The sequence below is a fragment of the Chelonia mydas genome, chromosome 9, assembly GCF_015237465.2.
Source record: "Chelonia mydas isolate rCheMyd1 chromosome 9, rCheMyd1.pri.v2, whole genome shotgun sequence".
Taxonomy (NCBI): Eukaryota; Metazoa; Chordata; order Testudines; family Cheloniidae; genus Chelonia; species Chelonia mydas.
Window position 1 is genome coordinate 72,853,787 of NC_057855.1, and position 21,116 is coordinate 72,874,902.

Genomic DNA, 21,116 nt, shown 5'->3' on the forward strand with positions numbered 1-21,116 from the left:
TCTTAAGTTAATGATCTCTGACCTTTATGCCTACTACTTATAATCATTCAAAATCTACCTTTCCGCAGTTAATAAACTTATTTTAAAGTTTTATCTTACCTGTGAGTTTGTCTAAAGTGCTTGGGAAATTTCAGCTCAAAATTACAAAGGCTGGTGCATGTCCACTTTCCTATGAAGAAGTGGCAAACTAAGTCATGAACCTACACTGGTCATGCTTCCGACCAGTGCAAGACAGAACAATTCTGGGGTGCAAGACTGGGGAACAGGAAGAAATTGGCTGGAGCCTCTCTGTTGATGGTTCATGAGTGACTGAGAGATCATTCATGTAACAGAGTTGGGTGTGTCCCTGCTTGTGACGTCTCTGTAAGTGCAGTGCAAATCAGAGGCTTGTGCTTGACATCAGCATCACAGTGTGAGAAGCAACCCAGGCTGGTGGGACACAGGGCTCAGTAGTCCCACAATACAGGTTTCAACCCAGGAACCCCGTCACAGTACACACTCCCACATCAAATGGCATGGGGGAACCAATTTAAAGCTTTAGCAGCTTTTTACCTTTTGGCATGCATTGTACAAAACTTGAAAGCAAGGAGTGCTGTGGTTTCTACAAAGTGCTCAGCAAAATATCCTAAAGCTATATCTATGGGAAAACTACAAATTATGGAGGATTACATGGATTCACTGAGAGTTAGACCTGGTGTACACTAGGAACTATTGCCAGTATAGTAATATTGCTTAGGGATGTGATTATTTTTATTACATTTTTATGCTGGCAAACCTCCTAATGGCGATGCAGCTTATACCAGCAAACGAGTGCTTCTGATGGTATTGCTTATGCTGATTTCCCAAGCAAAATAAACTATGCCAGCAAATTCACATTTTGCCAGAATAACTGCATCTACAGTAGAGTTTTTCCAGTCCAGAAGTGTAATAAAAAAATAAATAACCCAAGCAACATTTCTATAGCAGCAAAACCTTAAACATACACCTGGCCTGGGTCACTAGTCTAGATCCAACTCAGGTCAGTGTTATTGAAAAGATATTAGAGTTCTGACAGTTGTTCAGTATCTTTATCCAAGATCAATTGGTGGTTTCAGTATACCTGCTAAAGGACCAGGGTGCACTTCAGAAAAACTACCATAAAAATTGTCACCTTTGTGGTTCATTGACACCTTCATTTCTAGAAGTGGTTGCAAGGACGTGGGGGAAACTCATACTGAGGTACCTCCCATGCTATAAATGTTATATGGATTAACTGATGAGAGGACTTTAATTTCCAGGAATATCAACCTGATGTATTTTATGAGCACTACACTCACTTGAAATGCCTGCAGGCTATTCTTTAGCTGATAGAGTTATATATATATGATGTCTTGCTGCACAAGTGTCTGTTCCTTTTTGATCTAGATTCTAAACAGCAGAGGCAAGTCTCAAAGTGGCGAGCGAAAGCCCTCTTATTAAGGTAAAAAAAAAGGTAAAACATGATAACGAATGTCAAAATAACAGTGTTCACCATTAAGAGTTATTATTTTTGTTAATGGGAGACCGTCATAGCTAAGATACTACAGTTTTACTCTATACTTAAAATATTAAGCAGCTCTGGTAACTATCTGGTATTTATCACCAAATTATTACTTTGTTTTGGAAATCACTACATGTTTCAGGGATTCTAACAACTTAACCCCTTCTGTCACTGTTTCTTAAGTTACATAAACCAGTGTAATACTGACTGGCAGCAACAGAGAATTATTCAGGAGGAGTATGTGAAATGCAGTTGCTCTTAAGTGTTAAAGATGAAAATGACAAGGTGATCAAGTCAAATCAGAATATCACTGTTATCGTCTGTTGAAATAACATGCCTTCTCCAGATTCCTTCCAAAAGGGTGAAGTCTTTGTTTTATTTTTAATACAAAAAAGCACTACACGGTGACTGATGACACGCCTCTTAAAGGGACAGTCAGCTTGAAATCTAACCAATTTTAAAAGTGTTTGAAATATTTTCACGTACAACATTCATCCTTAAAATCTGCCAGTTTTTGTATTTTATAATCATGTTTTCCTGTTTGTAAATATTTTCTCTTCCCTCTTTCTATATGAAAGGTCCACGCAAACAAAAAGGAAAACAAATTGACTATATAGGGGGAAATTGTGAAGTTGGCTATATACAAAATGCTGTCAAATCCATAAAGTAAACAACCCCCAAGGTGTTCGGTTTTCAACCGGAACACCCAGCCAAAAAGGGACCCTCCCCAGTCCAGTGAAAATGAGCGAGTGCGTGAGGGTGGGGGAGAGCAAGCAACGGAGGGAGGGGGGATGGAGTGAGCGGGGCGGGGCCTCGGAGAAGGGGCAGGGCAAGGGTGTTCGGTTTTGTGTGATTAGAAAGTTGGCAACCCTAGAGTCCAAAAAAGATACATCTTTGCTAACTCTCAGTTGTTATAAGCGAGGTGTTAAAATTAGCCAGAGTATAAATCTTAAGTCAGTGTCCCTTGAAGAGACATACAAAGGACACTAACATATAGAAAAGAACAAGACAAAGAAACATCCCTACGCCACACAAACAAAAGTGACTGTGGGAAAACGGGGCACTCAGATATATAACTTGCACCACCAGTCCTCCTGTGATGCTATACCAAGACAAAACTATTTAGGAAATGTAAAGCTAGAACTCCATATTATGTAGACTAACAAATCTTGTAATGAAATTTTAGCTAACTCTGAGTAACCCCTCAAGTGTGTCCCATGGTCTTACTGTACTGTCCTCTTACCTACCCCACTGATCATTCAGCTCATCCAATCTCCGCATCACTGAATTTCCTTCCCTTCTTAAATCTTTTTTTCCTCGTTAGCTAACATTGCACTTTTATCTAGCATGGGGCTAGAGTGTGCATGAAAATGAAAACCAAGGCAATCTTCTACATAAAGTGTATGAATGTGCAAAAAATATATCTTAGTTTGATGAGGACCATACCAAAGACACAGTAATAACACAGATTTTTTAAATAGTGAGGTCATGAGGTTAATGGACGAAAAATTATTTTAAAATGTCAAGAGCTCCAAGGTAGACATCATAAGAAATCACACAGCCTAACTGTACTAACAATGGTATTAAATATAGTTCCTTGGATCCAATTAGAAATCTGAATTATTAGCTTCTTAAACTGTAAAAACAGACTTTATTCTAATGAAAAAAAACAAGAGAAAATGTTTTTATTCCTTTTATTTTATTGAGCTAAAACAATCTGTAATGCTGAACATAAGAACGGCCATACTGGGTCAGACCAAAGGTCCATCCAGCCCAGTAAACTGTCTACCGACAGTGGCCAACACCAGGTGCCACAGAGGGAGTGAACTGAACAGGTAATGATCAAGTGATCTCTCTCCTGCCATCCATCTCCACTCTTTGACAAATAGAGGCTAGGGACACCATTCCTTGCCCATCCTGGCTAACAGCCATTAATGGACTTAATCTCCATGAATTTATCCAGTTCTCTTTTAACCCTGTTATAATCCTAACCTTCACAACCTCCTAAGGCAAGGAGTTCCACAGGTTGACTGTGCGCTGAGTGAAGAAGAACTTCCTTTTATTTGTTTTAAACCTGCTGCCTATTAATTTCATTTGATGGCCCCTACTTCTTATATTATGGGAACAAGTAAATAACTTTTCCTTATTCACTTCCTCCACACCACTCATGATTTTATATACCTCTATCATATCTCCCCTTAGTCTTTTCCAAGCTGAAAAGTCCTAGCCTCTTTAATCTCTCCTCATATGGGACCCATTCCAAACCCCTAATCATTTTAGTTGCCCCTTTCTGAACCTTTTCTAATGCCAGTATCTTTTTTGAGACGAGGGGACCACATCTGTATGCAGTATTCAAGATGCGGGCGTACCATGGATTTATATAAGGGCAATAAGATATTCTCCGTCTTATTCTCTATCCCCTTTTTAAATGTTTTTTCCTAACATCCCGTCTGCTTTTTGGACTGCCGCTGCACACTGCATGGACGTCTTCAGAGAACTATCCACAATGATTCCAAGATCTTTCTCCTGATTAGTTGTAGCTAAATTAGCACCCCATCATATTGTATGTATAGTTGGGGTTATTTTTTCCAGTGTGCATTACTTTATATTTATCCACATTACAATTCGTTCGGCATTTTGTTGCCCCATCACTTAGTTTTGTGAGATCTTTTTCAAGTTCTTCACAGTCTGCTTTGGTCTTGACTATATCTTGAGCAGTTTAGTATCATCTGCAAACTTTGCCACCTCACCGTTTACCCCTTTCTCCAGATCATTTATGAAGTAACTCTTATTACTCTAAATTTCTTAACACTGACATCTGTAGTTTGAGATGTGAACTTTTAAAAATATGGAACTGACCATGTGATCTTAGGAGTTAGTATTACTATTTAATGACTGTGTTCATTGTGTAAAATATTGCTATTTGAATGATTTAATCAAGCAAACCATTGGAAGTCCTAGAACTTGCATATTCCCAGGCATTCCATTTTTCCACAAATCCACTTCAACCAATGCAGTTGGGGAAAAGTAAAGTTACAATGTAAATTCAAAATTGGGCCCCATTCCAGCAAAGACTTATGCCTCAGTGAATATGCCTATTCAGTGACGGTGGACATAATACTTTATTTTTAAAAATCATTTAGATTAAAGAGACAAAAATAAAATGTAATAGCATTGGAAAAACAATATATTAACATATTCCACTCTTGTTTCAACCAAGTAGTGATTCTGAATGCTGCCATTAGATGCTGTCATAATTGTGAAATCCAGGGGCAGACGGAAAGGGACCTGTTCGGGGTCACTGCTGTTTGGTTTGGACTGCAGGGAGACTGAATAGGTCATCTCACTCTCTGCACACCTTTCTTGGCTCCCTGCTAAGCTTAAGCCAAGAATATCATTCATATTTGTCCCCTACATACCATGGCAATTCTGATTTAATGAAGTGCCCAACAAATTGGACGGAATATGCTGTACTTTAATGTTGTACTCAAGTGTTAAATCAGGAATTCCAGAAGATTTTGTCTTCAAGCATTAATCAAACTATATTTCTTACCTTGCACCACTCAACATAATGACTAGTTGTCTTTCTTAATGTAGAAAACCCCACCTGCAAACGACCAGGGTCTTCTTCAACGTATCTAGATTTCAGAGGCGGCACACAATAAATGGGAAGCTGAAAGGAAAAAGAATCTATTCTAGCGAGCTAGTTTCAGAAACATATAAAAGTCATTAGATATAAATACTAAATTTTAGAAACAATTTTAAAGAAAATAGCAAATGCTCTTTCTTCCCATAATACAACAAAGCCTCCATATCATGTTATACCTATAAACCTACAAAACTGTGGTGCGGATTAATTCTTATAAAGTTCTTGGAGATGAGAAGCATTATATATGTTAATTAGTAGCCTTATTACTGAGTATGATATAGTCACTCTCTCTCTCTCTCACACACACACCCCTACTTTAGAAAATGAGAGGGCAAGAATTGGAAAACCAGTCTTTTTAATATTAATACAGATATATCTAAATGTGTGATATTACTTAAAATTGAACTTTAGAGCAATAGTAACATGTAAGTCTCAGTAAATACTGTTGTGATGAATTGAGGCTACATCTGTGCAACTTATGATTTCTGGTTGATTGTGAAGTTGTATTATGAAAAAATGGGGGCCTATATGTACGTAGTTCCATCAATGCTGACAGGTCCTGTAGCTTGTACACACCAGATACGGACAATGGAATATACTTGAGGTTAATGACAGTATTTCAGCCACACCAAAATGTTATAGAGAAACACAGCTGTATCCTTGGAAATCAAGTTTAGTGGACTCCTCTGAGGGTGGGGGGGGTGGGGGGTGGGGGGGGGAGGAGAGAGGGAAGATAGGAGCAGTGGAAAGTTACCCAAAAGACAAAACAAAGGCAGTGGGGCGGGGGAGGTTAAATAACGAGCCAAATGAGAAGAGGAAGCAGGGAGGCAGGAAACAGCAAGGTCACAGAAACTGAGTAAGGGACTTCACGAGAGAGAGAGCGCCTCTATGAAGCAGGAGACACCCTGCCTGCTTTTCTGAACATCTGTGATCCCCAATGACCCGCTAGAAAGTGAAGGACACTGCAGTTTAAGATGTTTATTGTTCTGTATGAGCTGTACTCGTCTGTGTTTTATATGATTAAGTAAAAAAACAAATGTGTTAGACTCTGTGCAAAGTGTGCGTGCAAATTAACTGCTTCACAACTGCTGCATCCCCCTGAGAATTAACCACGAACCAGAAGCTTCACACATTTTGGGTGGAGTTTTGGGAGAGGATGTGTTTAAGTACAAGGGAGTTTGGAAGAGCCAGTATTAGTCCAAGGGGCCAGGCAGATGGACAACGCTTTCCAGTTCTCTGAAAGGGATGCCACATAAAAGGTCTGTGCCCTGACAGTGCGACTAAAGTTCCCAAGATTGGGGCAGTGGCTGGACTCTGTTCAGACTCCAGGGGCTTAACACAACTTGGGGACCCAAGGACAGAGAGGCTTGGATTCCCCTCACAGCAATCCTAGTGAGTGGCCAGGAGGGGTCACTTGATAGGATCTGTGACAACTGTATTCCCGCCTGCTTGGCCTACATCTGTAAAATCTATTATTATATTAAACTTTAAAACTATTTTTTCTGTAATTCTGGCTATATTTTGACCATTTGTAGTAGCATATAAAGCAGTGCTATAGCATTCCAAAACATCTTCTAAATATTATTATGTTTTCTCTAGGATATAGCGTACAATAAAGATTCACTGGTGTTTGTATACATCCACTTATTGTTAAAAAATGCATGAGACAATAGCAAGAATCTTACCTGATTTGGCTTCACTGACTGGGCTTTTGATTCTTCTTCTGTTGCAGCATATATATTAATAGACACAAATGCCAGACCAGCAGGGATAGCTGCTAGCTTTGCCATCTGGGAGAGAGACAAAGATTAAAATATATATCTATATATCTTTATTTGGAAACTCTTTTCTCCTCTTCACTAAAATCCAGAGCTCATTCTAGTAACACTGATGTGACTGATCTAATAACAGACCAAGCATGTCAAATGATTTTAAATTAAAAACCATATTAAGAAAGTACCCCTTAAAATCCACTTCTATCACACAAAAAACATCAGAAACCTTTTTGATACAACAAAAGTACAAGAGCATTCACTTTGAAAGAGATCCAGAGCCTGAAAAGTGCAGTCCACTGTATTGGTACGGCCCTACTACTAGTTTTTTAGCAATTTTTTATTTATCAGAATTACCTCTGAGATGCAGTTTAAGATTGCATTGTTATATCAGCTAGTTCAGTTTCAGAAAGCAGCAATACTGTTTCCCACAGCTATTATTACGGCCAGTACCATAATGCTGTGTTTGGGTACTTCTGACTATACTCATCTTATTTAAAGTAACATTGACAGAATGATTTTGTCAAACAAAATCAATAATACATCAGAAAGAATATGTATTGCAATAGCATGTAGGAGACCCAGTCATGGTTCCGCCTCATTTTGCTACGCGCTGTATAAACAAAGAAGAAAGAGGTGGTGCTCAAGAATATATATTTCCCTCACCGCAAAGGCTTTCTATTTAAAGACAGCTCATACCATGTATATTAATAAACTCTGCTTCTCAAATATTGGATTTTACTAGTAAAATCTCAGTGTTACAATACATACACAAGTAAATACTAAGAAGAATTTTATGGAGAAGGTACGTTTTATCTTTGAGTTCTATTTCAGATTCTGCCAGATACTGGCTGTGTGACCATGGGCACGTCACTTGTGCCAAAATTTATAGTTTAGGCCTGATTTTCTGAGGTGCTGAACACCCACATCTCTAATGTAAGTCAATGGGAACTGCAAGTGGTTAGCACCTCAGAAAATTAGGCCCAGTATATCCAAGATAGATATCCAAAAGTCACTGGCCACTTTGAAAATCTTGGCCTTAAATCTCTAACAGTAAAAGGTTAATACTTGCCTGTCTCACAGTTGTGTTGGGTTGCTTAATGTTTTAGATACATGTTAAACACTGACTTATGTAACTCAAAGTGGGTTGCTGTAATCTCCACTCCCAGTAGCCTACCAGCCTGGTTTTGTTTAATGCTTAAGTAAAATATGGAAGGTGGCATAAGCAAACAGATAACATTTTTCTTTTTGCAAATGTTGTTGATAATATTAGATAATTCTGTTCAACTACAATATATTTTCAACTGACCCTTGGGAGATAATAGTATAGTCCGTTTACTGTTTTACAGTAAGAAAAAATGAATTTAAAAAGGAATGTGCATATAGCATCTTGAATATACTCCCAGTTTACTCCCAGTGCCACTGGCTTAATTTATTAACTATCCTTTTCATTTTAGCATTTGTTTCATTTGATATTCATCTTCACATGACTCTGTTGATGTCTGGTTCAGTCAGCCTATGTACTTTCTTTGAAAAATCAGTTTGAAAAAAATACAGATGTCACTATACAAACACACACTCAAATATGGGTGCAGCTCTACCAGTAGAAACCTACTCTATACAAGAAACACTACACTGACCATAATATAGAACAGGAAAAGGCTTTTGATTTCAATGTCTTTATCGAAATTGTCCATAAAAGTTATAAAGCATTCCAGAACAGAAAAACAGACATTTAATTTACTGTAGCGGGGTGGTCACTCCACTCCGGCCCTGAAGGGGTTAAAAGCAGCCCTGGAGAGGGCTGCGGCTGGGAAAAGCTGAGTGAGTAGCTGACCACAGAACCCAGGTAGATGTTCTCCACTGAGTGAATATGTTCTTCATCACTAAGCTGTGTAACTTCCACTCATAGTCAGTGACAAAGTGCCTGCTGAGGCTGTCCACCAGCAAATTCTGGGTTCCTGGGAGGTACAATGCTGATGTGGTTCTTGATACACCAGTTCCATAAACTGACCACTTCTGTACACAGAGGAATGGATCTTACTCCTTCTTGTTTGTTTACATCAGATATGGTTGTCATATTGTCTGACATTATGAGAATGTGCTGAGACTGGATCAATGGTAAGACTGCCCTGAATCTTTCTTGGGCTGCTCTGAATTCCAGGATGTTTGGATGCCCTAGGAAACTAGAATGCATATAATCACCCTGTACTGTGTGACTGTCCATATGAGTGCCCCAACCTAACAAGGAAGAGTCCATGATTACTGTCCTGTCAGGCATGGAGCACAGGAAAGGAACTTGTGCAGGAGCTTTCCACCAAGTCAGAGAATCCCTTATCTTGATGGGAAGTGCCACTATAATGTTCATGCTGGGTTTGTTCAGTATGTGTACTGTTCGAAGCCAAGCCTGCAGGCAGCAGAGGTGGAATGTGGCAAATGGCATTACATAAGTACACGACACCATGTGACCCAGTACAGTAAGGTAGATCCAGACCCATGTCCAAAGGTTGTATATAACCTGATCTACCAGGTTTCCCATGGCTAGGAATCTATACATAAGGAGATACCCCGTTGTTCTGATTGAATCTATGGTCACCCTATAGAGGTCATTTTGGGGACTAGAACATGTTTGGAATAAAATCCTTTTTTCCTTGATGTTGTAGATGAACTCACACCATTGCAGGGACTGGAGAAAGGAGTCTCCCTACTGAAGGAGGGCCTCCTCATGAGAGTGGTCCGTGAAGAGGAACAAGAAAGGGGGTTTGGAGGCGGTGGGGAAGGAAACTCGATGATATAGCCGGAATGGATGATATCCAGCATCCACCTGTCCACAGTCATTCCCCTTCAGTCATGGGTAAATTGTACTAGGTGTCCACCACAGCATATCTCGGAATTAGGTGGGGATGGAATCAACACTGGTACCATGGATGGGATGAGAGATGGGCTTCTCCCTAAATCCATGTCCTCTACTGATACAAACTCCCTGCTATGATTGATCCCAACAACAAGGCAGATTGCAGGTCTGGAAGGATGAAGATATCCTCTGGAGTTCTGCAAGATACTGGAACCTCTGAAAGCTGCATCACATCAACTTGTGCCATCAGAGTCAGTGTAAAGGGACTCTTAGTAATCCTTATAGGGCTGTGATGGTACCTCCAGTAAAGAAGTGTCTGACTACATGGTCTTTGTCTGTACCAACCATGCCCGGTCCCTCAGCTCCGATGCTTTGTTTTAGTTGGTACTATGGTCAGCATCAGTGGCGATGCAAGGAATAGCACTGATAGAGCCTTGCTCCTGTGCACCTTCTAATCAACAGTCATGAAGCTTAGGAGGACCTAAATCCTTGTGCTCTAGGCATGAAGTCTTGCTTTACCTGGACAGGATCAGGGAGGGATCTCTTCTCTTAGCAGAGGATCTGCTCTTCTGTTTACGAGTGTCCCTTACTCGTATGAGAAAGCCCAGATGAAGGGTCCTTCAGTCTAGTCATTACATTCCTGAGTCAAACATCAAATTGGGAGGAGTACTCCTCTAGGGCTCAGGCCAAGGTACAGGGGGGATCTCCGTAACCTGGATCTGAGTGAGGCCTCATGGTGTTCCATAGGTGCTTTTGAAGTTGACCTTCTTATGCCTGCCATGTTCAGCTGGGGAAGGCGAGGCAGACACTGAATTTAACATAGATATGAGCTTTTCTGAGGAAGTACAGGCAGCCCTGGTGTCACTGCTGCCTGAAAAGGAGAAGCAGCAGAAGACGTGGTTCCTGAAGCCTGGGCATAATATAATTCTCCCATTTAAGAGACTCTGCTGGCATAGCCACCTCCTGTGCCAACCCTTTCCCACAGTTCTGGAGTAGACGGACAAATGGGGCTTAGCATAGCAAAACCACACCTATCCTCCACTGGCTTAAGGTCACTAGAGTATGTCTACATGGAGATAAAATACCTGCAGCTGACCCCCGTCAGCCATAGCCATGCTGTGGGGGCTTTTATCCCTGTGTAGGCATACACTTATGCTAGTGGTATAATCAGGCAAGGGCCATGCAACACAGGATTGGAAAGCTGTAACCAACTCCTTAATGCCCATCCCCCCAATCCTAACAGAAATCTGGCATGGAAGTGAATTAAATACTCTATCTTTTTGTTCCTGATTTTTTAAAATAAATTAATTTTCTTCCCCCGTCTCTGCTTTTAATGATCATATCAATTTTCTTCCAGAATTGAGGGTATAATGCATGACCTTACCCAAAGGCACCATCAATATTATACTCATTGAAAAGTAGTTTGAAAAATAGTGCAGCCTGTAACCTTCTAGTACCACTTCCACACTGCCTACCTATCACTGGTTTTCTGCTTAAAAGCATTCACCTAGCAGAGCAATCCAAAGGCCCAAGAGTTTTGCTGTCACTACTGAAAACCATCAGAAAAATGTTCCTTCCATACTCCCAAATCTCACAGTCGTTGTAAAAATAGTCCTGAAAAATATATATTTTGAACTACATAAAAGCAATGTCATGGCTACTAGATTAATCGTAAGGTAGATCTGAATTTAACATTGACTAAAATTTAGCATGTATTTCTGATATATAACAAGCCAATGACAAACTGCAATTAGTCATCAAAATACTACAAGTGGGACAGTCATTAGTGCCTTAATAGAAGTTTTCATACTCCACTGTTCTTTGATTAGTTTGCCCATAATCTGATTTTACAATAATTTGCAAGTAAATACATATTTCTGACCTAAGCATCTCTCTAGAAATCACGGATAGAGGAAAAGCTTGTAATATCCTTTTCAATGTCATCAGTGAAAACCATATGCTCAGGTTTGAAATATCTAGAGCTCTCAGATCATCATAATCAAATCAAAACAAGGTTGATTTCTCCTTTAGACTTCTGAGTGAGGTAAATTATGTCCTATGCAATTTATTGTATGGATGTTTCAAGTGCATGAGGTCCTCTCTATTCTGTTTAAACAATAAAGTTTCCACAGCATTATTTGTAAGAACAGGAGATTTCTCTCATGTCATTGGCCAAAATTTCTTCTTCTCCTCACACCACTGTGCAATGAACTACAATACTGTTGGTTTAAAGAAGCTGCCTTTTATTAGCAAATGAGCGACAGAGCAAGGATTTGAATTTAGGATTGTGTGATTTCCAACTTCATGCTCATCCCTCCAAATTATGAAACTTACCATATAATTGATACTGTTCATAGATATGATTAGAATGGCAAGACGATTTGTTCTGAAAAATATATACTGCATTCAGCTTAAGTCCAAATACAGCTGAATATTCTAATAATCAAGAGTATTATTATTTAGCATTTGTATTGCAATAGCACGTAAAGGATACAATCAGGACTCGGGATTCATTATGTTAAGCACTGCACAAACATAAAATGACACTGTCCGTGTCTCAAGCTGTTTATAATATAAGATAGCTGAGGAAAATATAAGGAACAGCAAGAACTCTGATTCTAAAACTGACATTTTTAGATCATGATGGTACTGTAATAGCACACTTTATTTAATCAATTTTAACTCTAAATCTAACTTATCTTTCCCTTTCTTTTTCATTATTGCATCCTTTCATTGTCACCCAACTGTAAACGGTCTGCTATAATATTTACTATACTTTTGTTTGTGTCTGATCTTTTTACTTCTCCTCCATTTCCTTTTCTCCTACCAGTCACTTTCCCCAACTCTGTAAAGCGTTCACCAAAAGCATTTTTGATTCTTTATAAATATGAAGAAAAATATGACAACATAATATACAGTATTCCTGACATCTACATTTGAAAGACAATGCAGGTGAGGTAATATCTTTTACTGAACCAACTTCTGTTGGTGGAAGGAACAAGCTTTTGAGTTACACAGAGTTCTTCTTTAGGTGTGCAGATGGTAACCAAGGGGTCTGAGATAAATACAAGGTGGGACAGATCATTAAGCACAAGAGATTCACACATGCTGTAGGAGACCACTTAAATGAAGTGGGCAACTAAGACATTTGATACATGCTTGGATGCCGTGAGTAGTGGCAGAATGTCTGATTTCAATTCCCTAAAATAAATTAATAGTACATACTATTAAATAAATTAATAGTACATAGTCTGTTGTCTTGAATTCCAAATGGCATAATTCAACACATAATTATTTTCAATAGCATGGATTTGCTCCACAGCATTTTTTTGAACTGCTATTGGAAAAACAGTTTAAGAATTCACATTGATCGTGAGCACAAAGCCAACAATCTTAATTAATTTGGACAACTGTTTATTCAAATACAGAACACAGTGCTTACAATATAGCACAATCTATTTTTGTATAGTATGCTACACCCACCACTTTAGAAAGAGTCAATATATCCAGAACAAAAAGCAAAGTAATAAGCCAACAGATAAAGACATGAATTGACTCACTGTATTGGAAGACAGGTAAAGAGCTGCTAGGCAGATGAGGCAGGCACAAATGTAAGAGAAGAATGCAAAGGTTAAAAGTGTATAGTAAGCAGAGAAGGGAAGAGGATATGAGGCTAGAGAGCTAAAGGATGGTAAAAGCTCAAGGAAATTTAAAAAAAAATGGTAAGCCTTTTTCAGTTGTGTTCCAATGACAGACAGTGGTGGTGGTGGTGGAGGAGAAAATAATATGGTCTCACTTCCTGAAACCTTGTGAAGTTTTGAGAGTAAAGATTTAGGGAGACTATCAAGAGAAAGAGTGGCAGCAATCAAAACAGGAAACAAACACCACATGAATAACTGTCTTTGTTATAACAAGTCCTGGAATAAAATGCCATGGTCTGAGATACAGAAGATAGTTTATGAAAGGATGTGAACCTCTAAAAAGTGTATACATATTTCTATTCAGCCATTTGTAGATATGCTACACTAAAACAAACTTTCTTTACATTATTATTATATTTATTATTACCAGTGGAACATTCTCAGAATTTGTTTTAATTGTTTCAGAGTAATAGCCGTGTTAGTCTGTATTCGCAAAAAGAAAAGGAGTACTTGTGGCACCTTAGAGACTAACCAATTTATTTGAGCATAAGCTTTCGTGAGCTACAGATGCATCCGATGAAGTGAGCTGTAGCTCACGAAAGCTTATGCTCAAATAAATTGGTTTGTCTCTAAGGCGCCACAAGTACTCCTTTTCTTTTTGTTTTAATTGTGACATTCTATTCCAGGGCTAGCGATACTAGGTTGCAATACAAAGGAAAGTGGAACCACAGTCAAATATTAACGTAAGTGAGAAGGGTGTATAGAGGATATTGTTCATTAAATAAAGCTAGTTTTGTTTAATTCAGTACGTATACCATTGTGTTTACTGTGGTAAATTAAAAAGGAGAGTGTTATATAGTGAATAGTGAAAATAATCCAATTCTTGAATGGCACTAACTGCTTTACTTTGGATGCCTATTAAAGACAACTGTATAATGACTCACAAAATGTAACTGATAATCACTTTACTGTCTAATAAATTATTATGAAGAATAATTGAATCAAATGACAACAGCAAAAAAACATCATGCTTCTGCTATATTTAAGAAACTTCACCATATCCACTGATTAGTTTGTCCTCCTCTTGAAGCCTAATAATTAGGTCAAATATAGTAAAATAAAAATTATTGATAATTTCAAAGCATAATTAAACAAAGTAAAACACAATTAAGATGAAATGGAGTAAGATATGCAAATGAGCCCTAGAACTTTCATATGACACTGGTAAAGTCAATACATTTCTGGTTTCTTTAGGATTTTACATCTTCTCCTATAATAAGTTATTAAAAATAGAAAGAAAGTATGATCATAAAGTCTCTTCATCTCTTGCAGACTTGCGAAAAGCAGTACAGAGGGAAACTTCTGTACACAAGTCAAGGCCATAAAAATCAAATTGGAATTTCATTGTTAATCTGGAGAATGACTTCAGAAAAGCAGTAAAGTGCCTGTGTCTGATTTTATGCCAGTCTTGTTCTATTTCAAAGAACTAATCACAAGAATTGCAAGAAATGCATTTATATTGAAAAATATCCCTTGTCATGGAAGAGCATGAAATTCTAAAATAAGAATTCAGTTACTCCACATTTGCAATGCATTTTTGTGTGCTCTTTTTTATTTTTACTAAGGATCCGATCCAACACAAATAAAGTCAGTGGAAATCTTCCCACGGGCTTCAATGGAATCAGGCCATAAATGAAAAGCAGCATCTAGTATTGCTCACAGTGAACAACTTTTAATAGTTCCTAAAGCAACACTTTATAAAAGGAATGAATTCAAACACTATTTTCTAGAGATAAATTCAGGGTGAGTACTGATCCAAATTTCATTAGGATTATAGGGTATTCAGAGCCACTATTTTTGGTACCTGAGTTTCTCAGTGACTTTGGCATTCTAGACTGAAAGCTGGTCACTGAAAACAATCAGAAAGTGTTTCCCTACAATGCCATCCAGCAAGTTGGCAAAAGGAGATCTCAGTACTGTGCAGTACATCACAGTGTTCTTCTTAGCCTGCATTAAATTCTTTAAATTTTTTAATTTGGGGGGAATTTTGTTTTATTGTGGGAGGGCTGGGGGCAGCAGTAGGTCCTGCCTCTAGGAGTGGGGGCTTGTGGGAGGCCATGGGAAGGAAGTTGGGTGGCCCCCGGGGTGGGTGCGAGGGATGGGGGATCAGGTACTGCTCCCAGGGTGGAGGGGGTGACCCTGGAGGAGGGTAAAGGGTCATGCCTATGGGGATGTGTGTGTGAGGCCCAGAGGAGGCATCAGGTAGGGTCCTTCCCCTGGTGGCGGTGGTGTGTGTGGAGGGGGGAGAGTTGGGAGGCAGGTCCCGTCCCTAGGAGGAGATACGGGGAATCCCTGGGGGATGAGGTCCTGCTCCGAGGGGACTTGGGAGGAGGCCACGAAGAGGAGGTGGTTGGGTCCTGTGCCCAGGGGGCAGGAGGGGTTTGCAGAGTGAGCCTGCCTGTACTCAACCCATAGCAATGGCTCCTGTCCCACAGGGCTAGGCCTAGCCTCCTGCTCCAGGTATTGCATAAGAACATAGAGTATTGCATAAGAGAAGCCATACTGGGTCAGAGCAAAGGTCCATCTAGGCCAGTATCCTGTCTTCCAACAATGGCCAATGCCAGGTGCCCCAGAGGGAACGAACAGAACAGGTAATCATCAAGTGATCCATTCCCTGTCACCCATTCCCAGCTTCCGGCAAACATAGGCTAGGAAAACTATCCCCACCTGATGCACAGGGTTGCAGCGCTGCTCAAGTTTGGCCCAGCCACCTCTCCTTCATCACCAATGGAGCGGGGGTCAGATGGGCCAAATTTGAGTGAGTGGTACTGCGACTCTGTGCACCAGGTCACAAAGCCTGGAATGGGGGACCGGGCCCAGCCCTGTGGGACAGGAGCTACTGCTGTAGGCTAAGTTTTTCCTTTTTATAGGTTGTTTTTGTTTCATTTTGTGTTATTTTGCATTTGCAAAAAACCACAGGGCTCTAGATATCTCTTATATAGATAAAAAGCAGATCAGCCATCTCATTCCAAAGGACTAAACTATTTTTATAAAACAGAACAGACTGACAGTCTTGACATTATTTTTGGTCACAGAACCATGAATAGCAGATATTTTGCTTAAGTGGAAAAATTCTGGCATAGCTATATTTTCCAGGGGAAAAAACTGTTAAAAGCATAATTTCTATAATAGAAGAACTGGGGTAAAACACATCAAAGTATAATAATAAAGCTGTCAAAATATACCTAGATAATTTGGGCTTTAAGTCTTTGCATTTCAAACAATCTACTTCCAAGTGCTGGAATAATATCAGATCAAAAATACAGATTCTGCAAAAAGTATGAAAATTAAAGAGCTACAGGACTACAAAGCATACAGTGCCTTGCACTCAAAGACTTAGGACTCCATTATGCTTTAATCTATGTTCCACATTTATGCGACTCTCCTGGAAGAGCGTTCTTCTCATTAAAACTCTGCAAACTTGGTGTTCTCCCTCCAAAAATGTGGTGTAAAGCTAAGGAAACATACCCAGCAAGTGGGGATAAATCTCAAGTGAGAAAAGGTAAAAGACTCAAATAAGCAGGTTACACACTGAAATCCTAAACGTTACTTTTAAAAAAGTGTCGGTCTTTAATAAAGTTGCCTTCAGGAGCTCTCTCTCACAAAACCAGTACTTAACAACCAGATCAAGATAGGTCTAATTTTAGCAACTGTTGCCTGGGTCATAATTTCACATAGGTGAACTCTTCCTAAAGCGGCATATCTTTATATCAAGCACAGATGCCTTCCATGACCACTTAGTTTTCTATATCTAACCTATAGCCATATTCTACCTTCAAACTCTGTGCAGATATCTTGCTGCTTTAAACAGGGATTATACAATTTGATCAATTGCAGAGTAGTGGCCTTAGATTTTTTTTTTTTCACTAACACTTCAAAACCCCTTATCCTTTTGAAAGTATCTCAGGGGAACAGACTAAAGATGTTATTCCACACCCATATGAGGTCTGTTTGGTTCTCTTAATAACTACAGTGCAAAAAAACAAATGATATGATTTATTATTATTTTACCAACAGCAGTTGTGTTTTTGAAGGCAAATCAATTCAGAATGTTCCCATCTCCATACAATGCATATGGACACAAGCCGTACATGTGGAAGAAAGCAAATTTTACAGGAATCGGGAGTGGCAGAGACAGGAGAACAAACAATGAACTAGAAAGTTCGGCAGCTTATTTACCATGCATTCAAGTAGTCCTTGCACACCACACTACTTGAGGCCCTCTGGTTAAGACAGTAAACTAAGAGCTAAGTGCTAAGAGCGCCTGCAGTCTATGCATTCAACCTGCTCCACAAACACTTTACATGAACAAAATACACAGACACATGTAAGCCATAGATAGGACACGCCTAAAAACTATGGTGGCAAGCTCTTCAAAAATACATTAACAGGGTGGATAAAAATCAATTCTTTAAAAAAAAAAAATTGGATTTTTTAACTTTTAAAAAATAAACCCATTTAAATTAAATTTGAAATTATGACCTGTTTTAAGACCTAAACTTACTATACTGTAATAAAATAAATAAATAAAACAGTATTAAGCAATACATTTGCTACCAAGTTTTAAAGAAAGCCAAACCACTGATCTGGTAGAAGTCCCTGGCTGAGCTGCTGAACCAGAATTTGCTGGAGTGCTAAACAAGCTTTTAACAGCAATATCCTCTTCTATAGGGGCACAGTGAATATTTTCTTCATTCCGTTGAAGTTAAGAAACTAGTGGGAGTTGAAAAAAAGCAAAAAAGATTGTTTTCTAATCTCTGAAAAAAAACAAGATGTGAGAGGATGAGATCTGCTAGTTCTAAAATCCTGAAGGGCATGGTGACCACAAACTGTTTAGTTCACTAACATATGATACTTTCTTTGTTTAATAAATCTGTTAGTTTTAAATTCAAAACATGCTTTGATAATTTTTGTTTAATGTATTCAGCAGTTTTTTTAAACAAATAAAAACACTTTAAAATGCTGTTTTTGTGCATTTAAATTGAATTTCCATCCAAACAGAGCTTGACACAAAACACTAGCAAAACAATTAATCAGCTAGTAAACAAGAAATGCATCCTTCACCATTTTCAAACATTATAAAAGTGTGAAAACTAAGAATCCAAATAAACATAAGCAATCTAATGGCTTAAATAAATATGTATACACATAGTGTATCCTCCTGGTTGGCAAAAAGAAGCAAATTTAGTGTAAAATCTATATTTAGCTGCAAATCAATATATTTTAATTGTTATGAATCAGTTTGTTTACGAAAATAGCAAAACTGACTAATGCTAAACAAGATTAAAATCAGTGATTTAAATAACTGATTTAAATCAATCCATCCTGTACATTAACTTTTTCTTTTAAATAAAGAAAACAGAACTCTGGGCCAAATTCTGCCTTTACACACAATCACATACCACCCTCTGACTTCTATGAAAGATGCACTGTGCACGCACACAAACATATGAAGGCAGAATTTGGCCCAGAGGATTTTATATTCAGAAAGACTCCAATTTTGCATCTGGAATTAACTGCAGGTGAAGATGACAGCCGTTAGATATTTAATTACCATAGCACACCTGCGAAATTGGGTGTTGGAAAAATTAAGTCAGAGGCACAGTGTCCACTGACAAAAACTGAAAAGTTATCATTCTTATATGGGTCTTTGACAAATAAAATTCAAAGCAAACGTTTTCCTTTATAATGAATCTTTTCATCCACCAAAATACTATTTACATATTTGGATTCTCAAACTATGCATATCCACATTTTGTGTGTGTCTGTACAATATAACTACTACAAATATTATAGAAAGTAAATTAATAAAAAGTGAAAGACTTTAGCATGAACAATAATCCATCCAGATTAGTAGTACATGCTACTCCCAAACACCCTGGTAACCTTTTCACTTCTAAATAGCCTGGGATAACAGGAAAGGCAGAGGATCAGGAGAAGCAGAAATCAAAAGACCTTCAGTTACAATCCTAGCCAGGTAAAGCAAGGGACTGAAAGTTTGTGCTCTTCCACGGTTCTCAGACAGACAGATCATTTAGGGCAGGGGATCTCAACCATTTTCTTTCTGAGCTCCCCCCTCCCGCCCCCACATGCTATAAAAACTCCATGGCCCACTTACGTCACAATAACTGGTTTTCTGCATATAAAAACCAGGGCTGGTGTTATGGGGTAGCAAGCAGGGCAGTCTGGCCCCAAGCCAGAAGGGCCCCTGCAGAACTACATTGCTCAGGCTTCGGCCCTGGCCCTGGGCTTCAGCCCCATGTGGTGGGGCTGTGGCTTTCTGTCCTGGGCCCCAGCAAGTCTAAACCACTAGCCCTGCTTGGTGGACCCCCTGAAACCTGCTTCTGTCCCCCAAGGGGCCCCAGACCCCTGGTTGAGAAACATTGATTTAGTGTTCTGTGATTCAAACCAACATCTTGAATTCCATATGGAAACAAATCAGAAAGTAGAGCAAACTTTGGAGCACTGATGCTCCAAGGTTATGGAGGATAGGTCCATCAATGGCTATTAGCCAAGACAGTCAGGGATGGAACCCCATGTTCTGGGTATCCCTAAACCTCTGACTGCCATAAGCTGGGACTGTATAATAAGGGATGGATCAGTTGATAATTGCCCTGACTTTTCATTCCCTTTGAAGCATCTGGCACTAGCCGCTGCAGGACGACAGGATACTACGCTAGATGGACCACTGATCTGACCCACTATGGCTATTCTTATGATGTAATGTGGATCCTTCCATAAAGCACCACTAACCTGTCAGTCTCATAAGCAGACTTTGCACCTCAGTCATATTCATATACCAAATACTGTTGAGACAACGCGACCCATGTACACAGGCTAGCTGTACACAGATCCTTTTTAAGAAAATGCATCTTAACTGAAATTTAGGTAACAAACCTGATTTTCATCCCATTGACTCAACCTGTATGAATATGTACAGTAAGCGTGCATGTATGCGTGCACACATTTGCTTCAATGATTTTGTAGGATCAAACAACCCTTGCATGTGAGCAGGTACAAGAACTATGCAACAGTTTGATTCATGCTTGTACTAAAAAAAGCATTCACACATTTGTTTGCACACCTGAATGGAAGCCTAGTTGAGGCCTTTAGGTATAGTTTATGTCTCATGTAAAATTAGGCAGCATTTAACATCTGTTGTCTACAATATATTGTATATATTTAAAACATTAATTTAATTACTTATAATATAGCATGTTTTAATGTCATGTTTTCTTATGTGTAATTGCATCTTCCAAACATTACTTCAACTATTTATAAGGAATCCATTTCTATTGTACTTATAGGCTGTTCATAAAAATATTAATCTTGTTTGTATACTTTTATGAATGCAAAGTGAATATGTTATGTGAAATGCTGTAGTTATTCCATGGTACTGTACATCTCTTTTAAATTAAGTAAAAGTCAAGCTGCACAGGGCATGCATAACAGGTTGGGAATGGCCAGGGTGTAAAACAGACAATCTTACTGGTAAAATTATGTGTGATTATACTTGCTCAACGGCATACGGACAGGTTTAAAATTTGCTGATAGTCCATTTGTTATTTACTTATCAAGCATTTTATCAAAATAATGTTTTTATTTCTTAATACATCACTGT

The 21,116-nt window shown here is 38.8% G+C and overlaps 1 protein-coding gene across 5 annotated transcripts in view; it reads right to left on the reverse strand.

The window, feature by feature from the left end:
- The window catches only part of APOOL (apolipoprotein O like), a 47,177-nt gene that overhangs the window by 22,358 nt on the left and 3,703 nt on the right, over positions 1-21,116 (reverse strand). For 3 of the 5 annotated variants that reach the window (XM_027821913.3, XM_027821914.3, XM_043522092.1), the window contains exons 2-3: positions 6,854-6,958; positions 5,073-5,192 (exon numbers count right to left, since the gene is read on the reverse strand). In XM_027821913.3, the coding sequence (XP_027677714.1) occupies positions 5,073-5,192; positions 6,854-6,958 (225 nt within the window). Of the gene's footprint in view, positions 1-5,072; positions 5,193-6,853; positions 6,959-10,313; positions 10,603-21,116 lie in introns of those variants that run through there. The other 2 variants (XM_043522094.1, XM_043522093.1) reach the window with 2 other exon arrangements.